The sequence below is a fragment of the Rutilus rutilus genome (genome assembly GCF_951802725.1).
Source record: "Rutilus rutilus genome assembly, chromosome: 3".
In the NCBI taxonomy this organism is placed as follows: Eukaryota; Metazoa; Chordata; class Actinopteri; order Cypriniformes; family Leuciscidae; genus Rutilus; species Rutilus rutilus.
This window is the reverse complement of record NC_140211.1, coordinates 27,629,197-27,642,823: the sequence shown is the minus strand read 5'-3', so window position 1 is coordinate 27,642,823 and position 13,627 is coordinate 27,629,197. Positions and strand designations below refer to the sequence as shown.

General features: G+C 37.9%; 1 protein-coding gene across 2 annotated transcripts in view; it reads left to right on the top strand.

The window, feature by feature from the left end:
• ambra1a (autophagy/beclin-1 regulator 1a) overlaps positions 1 to 13,627 on the top strand; it is a 120,110-nt gene that overhangs the window by 70,107 nt on the left and 36,376 nt on the right. For both annotated transcript variants that reach the window (XM_084405256.1, XM_084405255.1), the window contains 3 exons: positions 7,273 to 7,461; positions 8,549 to 8,703; positions 11,945 to 12,084. In XM_084405256.1, the coding sequence (XP_084261382.1) occupies positions 7,273 to 7,461; positions 8,549 to 8,703; positions 11,945 to 12,084 (484 nt within the window). The remainder of the gene's footprint in view (positions 1 to 7,272; positions 7,462 to 8,548; positions 8,704 to 11,944; positions 12,085 to 13,627) is intronic.

The window sequence follows — 13,627 nt, the reverse complement described above, 5'->3', positions numbered from 1 at the left end:
GCTAACATCTGTACCAAAGTGTGTGGATGTTTTTTCATTCCAGTTTAGGGGATGCCCAAAGAGAGATCTCTCACAGCTGACCTTTCTTTCTTCATCTTGGTGCAGTCTGCCTTTTGAGGTTTAAACCAGCTCTGGTGTCAGTTGGTGTTGTTTACTGTATGATTGGTATAGTTTAGTTCAGCGGTGAAGATGCAGTTGTGGTGGTGGTGGTGAAAACAATGGCAAATATAATGATATTTAGATAAAACCACAACAGTCCATTATTGTGATTAATCCAGAACAGCAAGACACATGCTTTAGTTTCATGAGGTCAGGTCTAAGACTAAAGCTGTGTTTGTATCGGTGTGTTTATAAATATTAAAGGGGTCATCGGATGCAAAATTCACTTTTATATGGTGTTTGCATATAAATGTGTCTTTGCAGTGTGTGGACACAACCACCATACAATGAAAACAATCCATTCACTCCTTTTTTTTAAATTTTTTTTTTAAAAAGCCTAAACACTCTCAATAATCAAGCCGATTGGATTTTCAGAGCAATATGATGTCATATTGCTTATGCTCCGCCCACGACCACTGACAGACTGTCCAGTATTAGCATATTTACGCCCTCAGCCATTTGTATACTGTTGTATACAAGGCAGCACTTTACGTGTCTTGTGTCGACACCCCCCACAGATGGATGGTGAGCAGTTGCTCATTATCATTTAATGAGACATTCACCGAAACGGGTCGCTGTGAACAGAGCTGTTTTTGAGGAGGTAAAAAGCGTGTTGTTTTACACAATCATTGAAGAATTTTAACCAAAGTGTGTTATAAACTTTACATGAAGACCCTAAAGAATCATACCAACTTGTGGAAAATGGGCATCCGATGACTCCTTTAACTAGCTAGATTGTCACAGATTTTTAGTTACCAGCAGAGACACTGTACAAATCCAGCTCATAAAGCTTCTGAGAGCTCTGGGAGCTCATATTGAAAAAACATTTTCTGTACTTCATCCTTCCAAAGTCAATAATGTCAGGAATCTGCTGTGGATCTTAAATCAGTGTAATTGTTAGTCTGACTAAATATAAGCCATCACAACTGATTCATAATTTTAACATTAATGCGTGATTAAGAACAAAATAGTCTCCGAATTTGTTGGTGGCTTCAGCAGAAAGCAAACATTGACATTACAGTGCCTCCTTACTCTTTTCCCCCAGCAGCTATTCTCCTGTCCTCTAGTTTGTTACAGTTCAGATGAAATCTTCAGCCCTGTGTACTTTTTGTTCTATATAAAGACCAAAACAGAGGATCAAAGACATGTTTTCCAGCCCTACTGTATGTTGTTGCAGCTCCTGAAATCAAAGATGTTTCTGATTTGCCTTCACTGAAATCACTGGATTGCTAAAGGCTATGTGGAATTTTGCTGTGATAGCAGCACACACTAGTTTTATTATAATTAGGAGAGCTATGAGTCAAATCAAATTAAATGCTTTGCTCTAGTTATTTTTCAACACAAAGTCCTTTCTCATTACAGCAAAGCAGGTATAGCAAGTCGTCATTCTGTGCATATATATACTGTATATATAGACCTTTTAGGGGTCATGATGAGGTCTTGTCAGTCATATCTCCTTATTTTCCTTATTTGTGATAAGTGAAATCTGACTTTCTGCAGCTTGTGCTGTATGCAGAGCAGACGCTTTCAGTTTATAATTTTAGCATCCATTGTTCAACTGAACTAAATGGTTTTTATTTCTATAAAAAAGTGGGGCTGGTGCCGCAAATGAAATTCAGACCGTCACTGCAGGACTGATTGTAGAGTTAAGGTGTGTTTTATGTTTCTGTAAATTCTCAGAGATAATATTATATACTGTACGCACACATATGCCAGACCCATTGATGCAAAAATGCAACATGAGTCTATGAATATTCATTATTCTGATAAATGATGAAGAGCATTTTATGTAAAATACCTCAAACTGTTTAGTATGCCCACTGCTGCAAAGGAAATGAAATGGGTTGCATCTATATTATACGGGGCCTGTAGTGTGAAATGCTTGCAGTAGCTGCTTCATTAAATTATTGCTGCAATAGCATGTCTACATTTAATGGAAAAAAAGAGCACAACATACTGTCTCATCTGTGGTTGCCAATTTCGGAAATCTAGTGGTGCCCTAGAGGAAAAAACAACATTGCTCTCCACAATACAGAAGAAAATGGGGACTGCAGGCTGGTCATTTGATATGAACCACTGAATGGATGTTATTGCTGTGTAGTACAAGCCTGCATAATGCATAATTTGGCAATTCATGCATATCGTCTTAAAGGGTTAGTTCACCCAAAAATGAAAATGATGTCATTAATGACTCACCCTCATGTCGTTCCAAGCCCGTAAGACCTCCGTTCATCTTCGGAACACAGTTCAAGATATTTTAGATTTAGTCCGAGAGCTTTCTGTCCCTCCATTGAAAATGTATGTACGGTATACTGTCCATGTCCAGAAAGGTAATAAAAGCATCATCAAAATAGTCCAAGTGACATCAGTGGGTTAGTTAGAATTTTTTGAAGCATCGAAAATACATTTTGGTCCAAAAATAACAAAAACTACGACTTTATTCAGCATTGTATTCTCTTCCGGGTCTGTTGTCAAACCGCGTTCACGACTCCGCAGTGACGCTGCTAACGTAAGACGCTGCTGACGTGTTATCTGGTGCGCCCGAGCTTTGTTTACAGTCTGAGGGAGACGCTCTCGGACTAAATCTAAAATATCTTAAACTGTGTTCCGAAGATGAACGGAGGTCTTACGGGCTTGGAACGACATGAGGGTGAGTCATTAATGACATCATTTTCATTTTCGGGTGAACTAACCCTTTAAGTCCTGTTCACACCAACGCAAATGATCAGCATGAAAATTTGACCAGACCGGAGAAATGAAAATGCAGATTCACTTTCTGACAATAGATGGCACTTTTAAAAAAGCAAATATAACCTGGTTATTCTGAGTCAATGCGTTAAGTAACTTTTCTGGCACCCGCTTTTCACAGAGAAGAAAAGCCAGTGTTTACATGTTTTCAAAAAGCCGAAATAACACCAAATACAAGAGTACAGAGACAAGAGAGCTAGTTCCAGATTCTACCTCTTCTATTCGCTGTTGCTTAGAAAAATACTCCATTTGTGAGTGCCACCACTTGGGATCAACCTCAAACATTAAACTAACTCAAACTGTCAACTTTATTATTTCTTTGTCAATCTTCTGTATTTATCCTTTTTCTAGTATTCAGGTGCAGTGATCGTAATTGACACTTGAACTGACATTAGGTGTTTGTGGTTTTGTGTCGTTTATGAGAAGATGGAAGAGGGATGTTTGTGTTTTTATGATTGTTTGTGTACTCACTATTTGTTGACCTTGAAACTAGAATATTCTGGTTTTTTTTCTAGGGATGTGTTAATCCACTGCTTCTTTGAATCTGTTCCTTATCCCTGTCTCTCTTTTTTTTGCTCATTTAGTCTCTCTGACAAGAGACACATCACTATTCTCAGACATATTTCCCAAGCTCCTCTGCAGAATTTATGACCAGGAAATCCCTGTCACTACCATCTTTTGTCTGTTAACTGCTTGATGACATTGTACTGTAGTTTCAGACAGAGTGGTTTTGCAGATGACAGAGAATGTAATGGGAGTGAGTAATTCGGGACTGAACCAGTCTGGGTATATTGGCTAGGTCGATGGAATGGATCCAGTATAAATATGCCTGTAAAAGCATGATTTATTCCAGTTGTCCAGATGCTCTCTGTCCATAGCAGCTGGAGTCCTGAGCTCTTCGTTTATCATTCAGTGTCAGCCGCAAACCCAATCTAAATCCTAAAGAACATTCGTGCACCCTTGTGTCCACAAAAATAGATGATTAAACACACTTTATCTCATACGGGAATGGTCTGTGCTTCCCTCGTAGTGTCACCGGAATAGCCGTCACTTTACCCCAGCAAATACATTACTCAGGTCCAGTAGGGAGCTCTGTCTGCTGAAGCCTTGAGCCACTTATCCATCTTTAGCAGTGTGGACCGACTCTCACCGCTACACAACCTGCCCTTCTGACCCTCTCCTGGTATAAGACAAGAGTTTTCATTTCATTTTGCCTTCATCATAGCAAGAGGCAGATGAGATTATACTTGATTTCTTTCATGTGCTTTAAACATGAATGGAAATAAAACTATTTATCTCTCGATTTGAATTGAAGTCTTTAAGGGCAAGATTGTCATTTTTTGACAAGTGTCTCCCTGAGCCAGTTTCCTACACTATTTGTTCTGCTGTATGTAATGATTTATTTATTTATTATTATTTTGTATGTGTGTATTTTATCATGAACCGATTTCCCTCTTCCTGTCTCCCTGCTCCTGTTGGCCTGCAGTAAGTGAGTGGGCTTAAGTGATGATGGATGGGTGGATGAACTGTGTGTGTGTGTCAGGGAGTGAAATGCAGTTCCTGCCCGACAGCAGCCTCATAACTGCACTAAATTACTGCCCTGTTTAATTAACACACTCGTGCCTAAATCTTCCCTCCTGTCCTATCAGACTCTCTTGACCTTACTCAGTGAACACATGCACACAGATACACACACAGTGGGTGATTAAAACAAATCCATCTTTCTAAATGGGCATAATGACTCTCAGTCACCTGCCAAAACTCACCTGCTCTTGTTTATCTTGTGCCCTTACATGTTTTCCAGCGTCGTCCGCACGCATACTCACTCTCCAGGGAAATGACAAACACTTCAATCACACGCTCACATTCTAAAACACAAATAGCCCTAATTACATCTCCCACACACAAGCACCTGATGCTTTATTCAGAGACCTCTGCACAATGACACGCGTTGATGCATGAGACCAGAGCAGCGCGTTATTGTTCCAGTAATGTTTTGAATACGTTGCTTCATCTGAGCAATTGTTTTGAATCAACTGTCTCGGTTCACTCACATTTGTTTTGTAATATCCCTGTGTTTACACAGTTTTTTACCGAATATTACTACCATTCTGTGTGTTGAGAGATAGCTTCATCGGGATGCAAATCGCCATGGAAACAGTAAAGGATTATACTATGTGTATAACAGAAAATGAAAACAGAAATCAAATTTAATTTTGGAGTTGACGTGGTTCCCAGAGCTGAAAAAGATGTATCTGCCTCTTTGGCTGAATGGTAGTCCTAGATGCATTTTGTGTGTGTGTGTGGGGGAGGGGGGGTTATAAGAGCGGTACATACAGATGTCTCTCTCTCTCTTGCCACTCTTCCTTTCTTATTCATTAGTGTGGGCTGAACAGATGCAACTGTCTGTACGTCGCTAAATCACTTTTATTGCAGCTCAGCTTATGGCAATTCTGCAGCTTCTGCTAATTTAGCAAAAAGATTTTTACACAGAGTACTGCTTGTGTGCAAATAGAGATTTGGATGTGAAATAGAAATCTGGCAGATGCAGAGGCTGACACTACAATCATTTTTTGGCATAATTTTATGAGCATGCTTGTTCAACATCCTTTCTCTAAAAAGTGGAGCTTAATGTTCAGTTTAAATACAGCAGATAAGAAAAGTTAGCTTTTCAAAATTTGACTAATTTAAAGTTTCAATGACTTCAATAACACTGACACTGTTCTGTCTCAGGCAGAAAATTTTGACTCTGACAATAGATGGCACTTTTAAAAAAGCAAATACAACCTGATTATTCTGAGTCAATGCGTTACGTAACTTTTCTGGCACCCGCTTTTCACAGAGAAGAAAAGTCAGTATTTACATGTTTTCAAAAAGCCTTTCAGATTTTTGTATTCATCGTGGTGTTTATGAAATTACACCAAATACAAGAGTACAGAGACAAGAGAGCTAGTTCCAGATTCTACCTCTGCTATTCTGACTCTTCACAGTGCCAGACTAGAATCAAGCTCAACAGGGTCTACTTTCCCCACTGATTCTGCCAAGCCCGTTCCCTTGGCTGTGGTTTCGCTAGATAGCAGGTAGGGACAGTGGGAATCTCGTTCATCCATTCTCTGTTTTTTTGTATTCATTGACCACTCCAAGCTAAATGTATGAGATGATTTGGACTATTTGGACTAATTTATGAGATGATTTGGATGCATGATACTTTTGTGATTATATTGGTATCGGGTAATAAGTGTGATGTATTATAGCTAATAAGTTATATTCAAATGATAATGGGATTGCACATTATTTCTAGTTGGCCTACCTATTCTTAAACACAAATAGAAGAGGGTGACCATCTGGTTGTTGCTCTTTTGCAGGTCAGCAGACGTGATTTTGTGGGACATTGGGGGGTGTCGTAGGAGAGCGATAATAGATTATGTAAATATTGATTTATGTTAGATGAAAATTCTATTTTTAGAATATTTGTTGGATGATAATATGCTTTAAATTGGCAATAAGCTTTTTAATATATTCTTTGTGACCGGCTTTGTATGACTGGCACTCAATTTGTGCAGGTTCGAGTGATTTAACACGGGACCTATTCAGTCTACTAAATATATTGAATTTATTGAATATAAATTTCCTTAAGCAGTGACTAGGCTATGCTTCTGTATTAGACTATACAAAGATTATGTGCATTTTTACCAGATTCATCTTGAACTTGTAGGCTGTTTTTGTGGATTTGGCAGCTTCAAGCAGAGCATTCTCATCCAGTATGTGTCTGTAGAAATCCTGGCAGTTGTAACTGTTGCTAACCATCATTTTACTTTTGCTGAGGTCCAAACTGGCTCGGTTCCTTTGCTCGAACATCATGCCTCCGCAAATAGATTTTTAAACCCCAATAATCGTATTATTATTGCCATTTTCATTGTGGTATTGTAATTTTTTAGGGAAAAAAAAACCTAAAATAATATAGATTAAATTGAAATGCTGGACGCTGCTTATGACTTGCAGGATGCGGGATGAAGCCAATTTTGCGACTATGAAATGCGGGGTGTCCCCCTAAAATAGAAGACATGTTTACATGTTATTCTGCTTTTAGTTTCTCCATTTATATTTATATTTATACAATTATATTTTCCATTTAACTTTTATAAAAAAAAAATTTTTTGATTGTTTTCTATAGTTGTATCTATTTTAAAAATAAAGCAGTTTTCCACTTCCTCTGTCATCTGAAGCGTGTAGAGATTTAGACTTTTAGTATTCAGTCTTTTAGATTAATATCTAATATTGGACAAATATACGTTATCATTACCAGACACATTTTCCATATCGATGCACAGCTAATTTGAACTCTTGTGTCTGATTTCTTTTCAGCTTCTGTTAACGTGTTGGTGCCCAACTGTAAGATCTACAATGATGCGAGCTGTGATATCTCAGCAGACGGGCAGCTGCTGGCTGTATTCATTCCCAGCAGTCAGAGGGGTTTCCCTGATGAGGGCATTTTGGCTGTGTACTCCCTCGCCCCGCACAACCTGGGAGAGATGCTCTACTCCAAGAGATTTGGTGAGTAAACCTGAGACATAAACTGCTTGACCTCACAAGGGCTGTTGGTTTGCGAAAACATGACCCGCCTCCCTGTGGTTATTAGGGTTTAATACACTGATTGAGCCATCAGAGCTAAAATTATTTTAAACTTGTGCTTAATTAAATCAAATGCAAAGGGACACATCTTTTCGTATTGTGCTCTCACTTTCCCTCTAATTGGCTGAACAGACAGCAGTGATGGAGCTCTTTTAGAGGCAGCTTTAATTAGATAGTCCCCATTTAATTGCCAAATGAAGGCAGGGATGGGACCAGGCTGCTAATGGAAACCAATGATGAGGAAGTATGAGTCCTGCTTGTTTTAGATTAAACTGATTTGAAATGCTGTTCTCCCTCTCTCTGCGGGTTGATCATCGCCATCGGCTGTACAGGTCTAAAAGAACTATCATTCATCCTATCCAGTAACAGTGATTTAATGAAAGCAATCAACCAGGAAGCCTCAATACTAAACCACTCGTTTTCATTTGCTGATCACATCGCCAGCACTCTTTGGCTCTCTAGCTCATGCTCATACCAAGCAAGACTGATCTCTAAAGGTAAAATGGCTACAAAATTCAATTACGTTTTAAGATGAAAAATTATATCAGCTATAATTACAGTCTGAGCAGGTCTAGGTGTGAACTTTTCTAATTTCATGCTTTAAAAGTCTGAATGCTCTGGTTATAACATTTACAGCAATTAATAATGTGCAAAATTAATGTTTTAGTATTAATAGTTTCAAAATGCATTTCCTGGATTTTCATCATTTTAGTTTAGTTTTTACATCAGGCTTACTGCTATGATTTGACTTTTTTAAGTGTACTTAGTAATTATTATAGTTTAAATACTGCTCAGCCAGCTCACTCAGTGTTTTATTAGTTTATTGTATTGTTGGTTTAGCAAAAAACATCTAAGAGCAAATACAGCCCAGAATTTATTACTTTACATAATTGTGCTAATTTTGCAATGGTTTGGCTTAGGCTGTAGTTTTAAGTCGATGTGTCTGTATTAGCTTGTCTCTGTTTGTCATGGTACAGCTGTGAATAACTGCACTGTGTGTTTGTCACAGGTCCAAATGCCATTTCTGTCAGTTTGTCTCCGATGGGTCGTTACGTGATGGTGGGTCTGGCGTCTCGTCGCATCCTGCTGCATCAGATCACCGATCACATGGTGGCACAGGTCTTCAGACTGCAGCAGCCCCACGGAGGAGAGACGTCCATGAGGGTACGTCACTTCTGACCTCACGTCTTCTTTAGAGACTGCCATTGCTCTCAATACTCAATGAAATAAAAAAGCAAAGAAAACTGCTATTTGCTTTTTGAAATCCAAACCGCAATATCTCCTTAAAAATGATACGCCTCTGGACTGGAAGGCTGTAAAAAAAAATATATTAAAAAAATATATTTATATTTATATTTATATTTATATATTTTGCCTTCCTATGTAGGTTGTCACTTTTTTGTCAGTCGATTCAGTGTAATAAAATAATAAAGGCAAAAGTAAAAAAAAAACACATCCTTTGCCTTCAAAGACACGAACTCCCATCTATATATATATATATTTTTTTTTTTTTTATTAAATTACAATTTCCATTTTTGGTGGAGAGTCCAGATGGGCCACAAAACCCATTTACTTTTTTTACTTTAGTCAATTCAGTCATTCTTTTCATGACATTTGATTATTGTTAAGCTTGGATATTATTGGTGGACTGCCACTGCCCTATGTAGATCAGCTCTCTGTGCTCTCTACAGCAGAGGGGGGAGCCTGGGGTTTAGAAAAGCCTTTGAGTAGGAACCTGACCTAGATACGCTCTCTTAGAAATAGAGAGGGAGAGAGAAGTGGGAAAACTGTGTGTTTGTGTGGAGCGAAGGGCATAAATGGAAATATCTACATGGTTGACTTTTGTTTTTGTAAGCTGTGCTCATGGCAGGATTCTGAACGTGGATTAATTTGAGAGCGATGGAGCAGGAGAGCTTCATTTTTATCCTTGTTCAGTCTCTAAACATACAACACCAAATCTCTCTCTGCAGAGTTTGGAAAGCCGCTTGTTAGTTTTCATGGGTGTTTGCTGTTATTTCCCCCGCACTCCCCACTTTAGTCTCTCTATGTGTTTCATGCTGAGCCTAATTTGTATGATAAATATGAAGCTTCCTCTTAATTAGGCTTACATTAATGTCTTTGTGTTTATCAGAAACTGTGATGCATTAAAATAAGTTAGTACCCTTGTTATTGCTGCTAGAGCTACTTAGAATGTGACCCATACATGAATTCAGTCTCTCTTAATGACAGTCAGGCACTCTTTCTCAGCTCTAATGGTTATTGTATATCACTACCACAGGTAATGTAATGAAGTGGACAATGCAGTAGTGTTATGTTATGTCTTATATGAGATAATGAGGAGTCTTTGAACTCCACAGGTCTCCTGACTGTCAGCCTTTCACACATCTCTGTGTGAAATATTTTTTCCAGGTCTGCTTTCATTAAATTTTCTCTCTGCATTGTATGTGAGACTGATATGAGACTTGTCTGTAAGTTTCTTGAACTGTTAATGGAGGCCTTAAACATCATCGTAGAAGCTGCATGAACCAAAACCATTTGAACAGTCCGATTAAGGTAAAGTTCTCAGATTCACTGTGTGCTGTTGTTGGTTACCACAACAAATTTAGGGGAAAAAAATTTCATGTAGAACAAGCTAAGAAACTGTGAACAATCTAAAATGCAAGATTTTGTAAAAAAAAAAAAAACTTTTTAAGTGTAAGTCACAAGTAAATTAAGTTTTGGTCACAAGAACACAGGGCAGAAAAAATTATCCATGTCCTCTTAGGGCTTCTATACACTGTTACATGGAGTAAAATGTACAACTAATTTATTTTTAAGAAATTCAGGTACAGTATATCTATATTTATTGAATGTCTAAATGAATGTATTGAATCATACTATGTGAACGTAAAACACCAGCACCGTAAAACGACAACAGGCTTCTGCTATGAATCATGGGGAAAAAACGTGGACAGGTGCAAAATGCATATTAACCACTACATACATTTGCCATAGCAACGTCCTCACAGTGTGCCTCATTTCAGCTGTAACTATAGCAACAGCACATTTAATTATTTGCTTTTTTGGTTGTTTGTTTATAGAGACGTTTCTCATTCACAGTACGTTTATTTATTAGTTTCCATCATTTCATATTCTGTAATTTGATTATGTTCTGTTTCCCCCTTATGTCTTTGTTTATTAGAGGAGGTCTTTTTGTTTGTTTATTTGAAGTGATATTTTCTCATATGGTAGTTAATGAATGAATTTAATGCGTCAGCATCGTTAATGTGTCTGCTTATTACCAGGATTAATTATACACTGGAGTGCGGAGAGAAAGAAAATGAACAAAGGTTAGCCCAAGGCTCTGTCTCCAGCTTTGAACAACTTTGAACTGTGAACAACTTTTTGTATTTTTGTAATAATCAATTTCATTCTCAAGCTATAGAAAAGTACTCGTCATGCCACTTACCTGTCAATGTTCTCTAGTAGTCTTGACAGGTGATTTCATATTAGGTTGTTTTTTAGATTGAAAACTTAATTGTTAACAGTTAATTGTTTTATGAGCAGTGTAATATTTAAACTCCCCCTGTGGTGAAAATCAAGCCTTTAATGTTGTTTATATGTCCATGTGGTCTTTCTTCCCTTAAAGGATTAGTTCACTTCAAAATGTAAATTCTGTCATCATTTACTCACTCTCAAGTTGTTTCAAACCTGTATGAATTTTTTTCTTCTGCTGAACACAAAGGAAGATATTTTGAAGAATGTCGGTAACCAAACAGTTGATGGACCCCATTGACTTCCATGGTATTTTTTTTCCTACTATGGAAGTTAATGTGGTACATCAACTGTTTGGTTACCGACATTCTTCAAAATATCTTCCTTTGTGTTCAGCAGAAGAAAAAAATTCATACAGGTTTGAAACAACTTGAGGGTAAGTAAATGATGACAGAATTTTCATTTTGAAGTGAACTATTCCTTTAAATACACTGTTTGAACAGTGTACTTTGTGGCTTTTATCCTTGTCCTGAATTTCTTCTGTCTAGAGTAAAGAGAGAAAGAGTTTGTCTGTTGATCACTCATCTGCAGATGAATGAGACCGCTTTCTCTTTCCCTGGCAGACATGAACTTGTCCTATTTTTGTCCTTTTTTTCTAGAGCCAGTGGAGTGTAAGTAGTATGCCAAGGCTGACAGACAGGGACGGGGGAATGGATTGGAAAGAAAGAGAAAGAGTACTTTGGAGAAAGAGATTTGACTATTCACAGTTTAGCCTCTCCTCAGTTGTGCTAGCAGTGCTTGTCATATCTGACACAGACTGCAGTCTACAGCGGAGAGGATAATGGGAGGTTCTGGTGACTGATAGAATGAGTGAAACTACTAAGAGGGCTGTGGGACAGTTTAAACAGGTGTGTTCTTGTATGTTTTTCAGAGGGTGTTTGACGTGGTGTATCCAATGGCCCCAGACCAGCGGAGACATGTCAGTATAAATTCTGCACGTTGGCTGCCAGAACCAGGGCTTGGGCTTGCTTATGGAACCAACAAAGGAGATCTGGTCATCTGCAGACCTGTGTGAGTCTCCTATCCATCCCTTCATAGTTCACTCAGCCCTCTTTGCGGGTCATAAATCACTCTTTCTTTCCTTTTTCATTGCATTAAAGAATAAAAGTGCTGTTGTAAGAGTTTTTTTTTATTTTTTTAACTCGGCTGGACTCTTCAAGATAATTGCTTGACAAATATAATCAGCACTTTACTCATCTGCATGTGGGTCATCAACAAATGAGAAATGATCCGTAATGTTAACCATGATAAAACAAATTGCAATGGTATATATACGGTGTCCGTATAAAAATGTTGTTCTGTAATGTCTTTCCACTGCTTTGCCCATCTGTTTTTGTTTTCTGGGTGAGAACTGCACTGTTTAATGTTTATGTAAATGAATGTCATACATCTCAAATACCTTCTTGGTTTTGTCAGTTCTTCAGCATTTTTAAAATAAGTTTTCCTACAAGCGTTTGGTGTTTGTTAACGAAACTGACACTAATTAATTCACTTCAAGGATCATTTCCCTCCACTGTATTTGGTTGTATAATTTGCAGCTTGGCTGTGAATGTTGCTTTTCTGCAAGTTTGTCATAATTATCATCAAGGTTACTGTGTATACAAAAAGCCCACGTTGCCGCACAAACATTGTCTCTCTAATGTAAACACGCTCTCACTTCATTAATGCAAACAGTTTTGCTAATTAGAGAAAGCAGAAAATACACCATACACAAACTCAGGGCTCAAACTTATTTATAGTTTATCAGTGTCCAGTGTTCAGATACAGATAATATTGTGTGGCTTTGACACCAAAAAGCCCAATCGCTTTAGTCGTGACAGGAAATGATCTCTCTTAGTGTAATACTGTATAAACAGTAATTAATGCACTACCACATAGGCCTATAACAATTGTTGATTAATCATCTGATCGCGGTTATTTGATCTAATTGCAATTATTTGAGAAATTCAATAACTGTGTAGTTTAAATTTAAATAACGTTTTGCCATTTAAATAAATGATATTTAAGCGTGTAAAGAAATGTCGTTAAATGTGCTCTGTCAAGTCTCTTTTTCCTGTGTGTAGAGAGAAGCAGGGGAGTCAGTTTTCGACACCACAAAGGACCGTTTTTTACTCTACCCAAAAATGGTAGCTTTATTTACTCACCTTTATGCAATCCCAGACATCTGTGACCTACTTTCTTCTGTTTAACACAAACCGAGATTTTTAAGTCCATGTGAGTAATGCAATTGGATGGGTCTCTCAAAGTTGATGCTTCAAAAACCACACAAAACGAACACGGCAGTAACCCATACAATTCATACAATCCTTTTTCTTTTTTTATGGTCGAATGGATTTTTAAATGGGAAAATAAAACTGCCAGTAGGTGGCAGCAATTCATTGGCTATGTTCTGACTGCCAGTCCAAATCCGATTGTTTGTGTATCCGATTGGAATCTGATCTAAAATTATTGAAGTTCATACTGAATCACAACTGTTCAGATCTGATTTGTGTGTCCATGCAGCTCTTTTGTTTTCCGGAATACCTGCATTGGTTTCTATGGCAATGACGTTGCA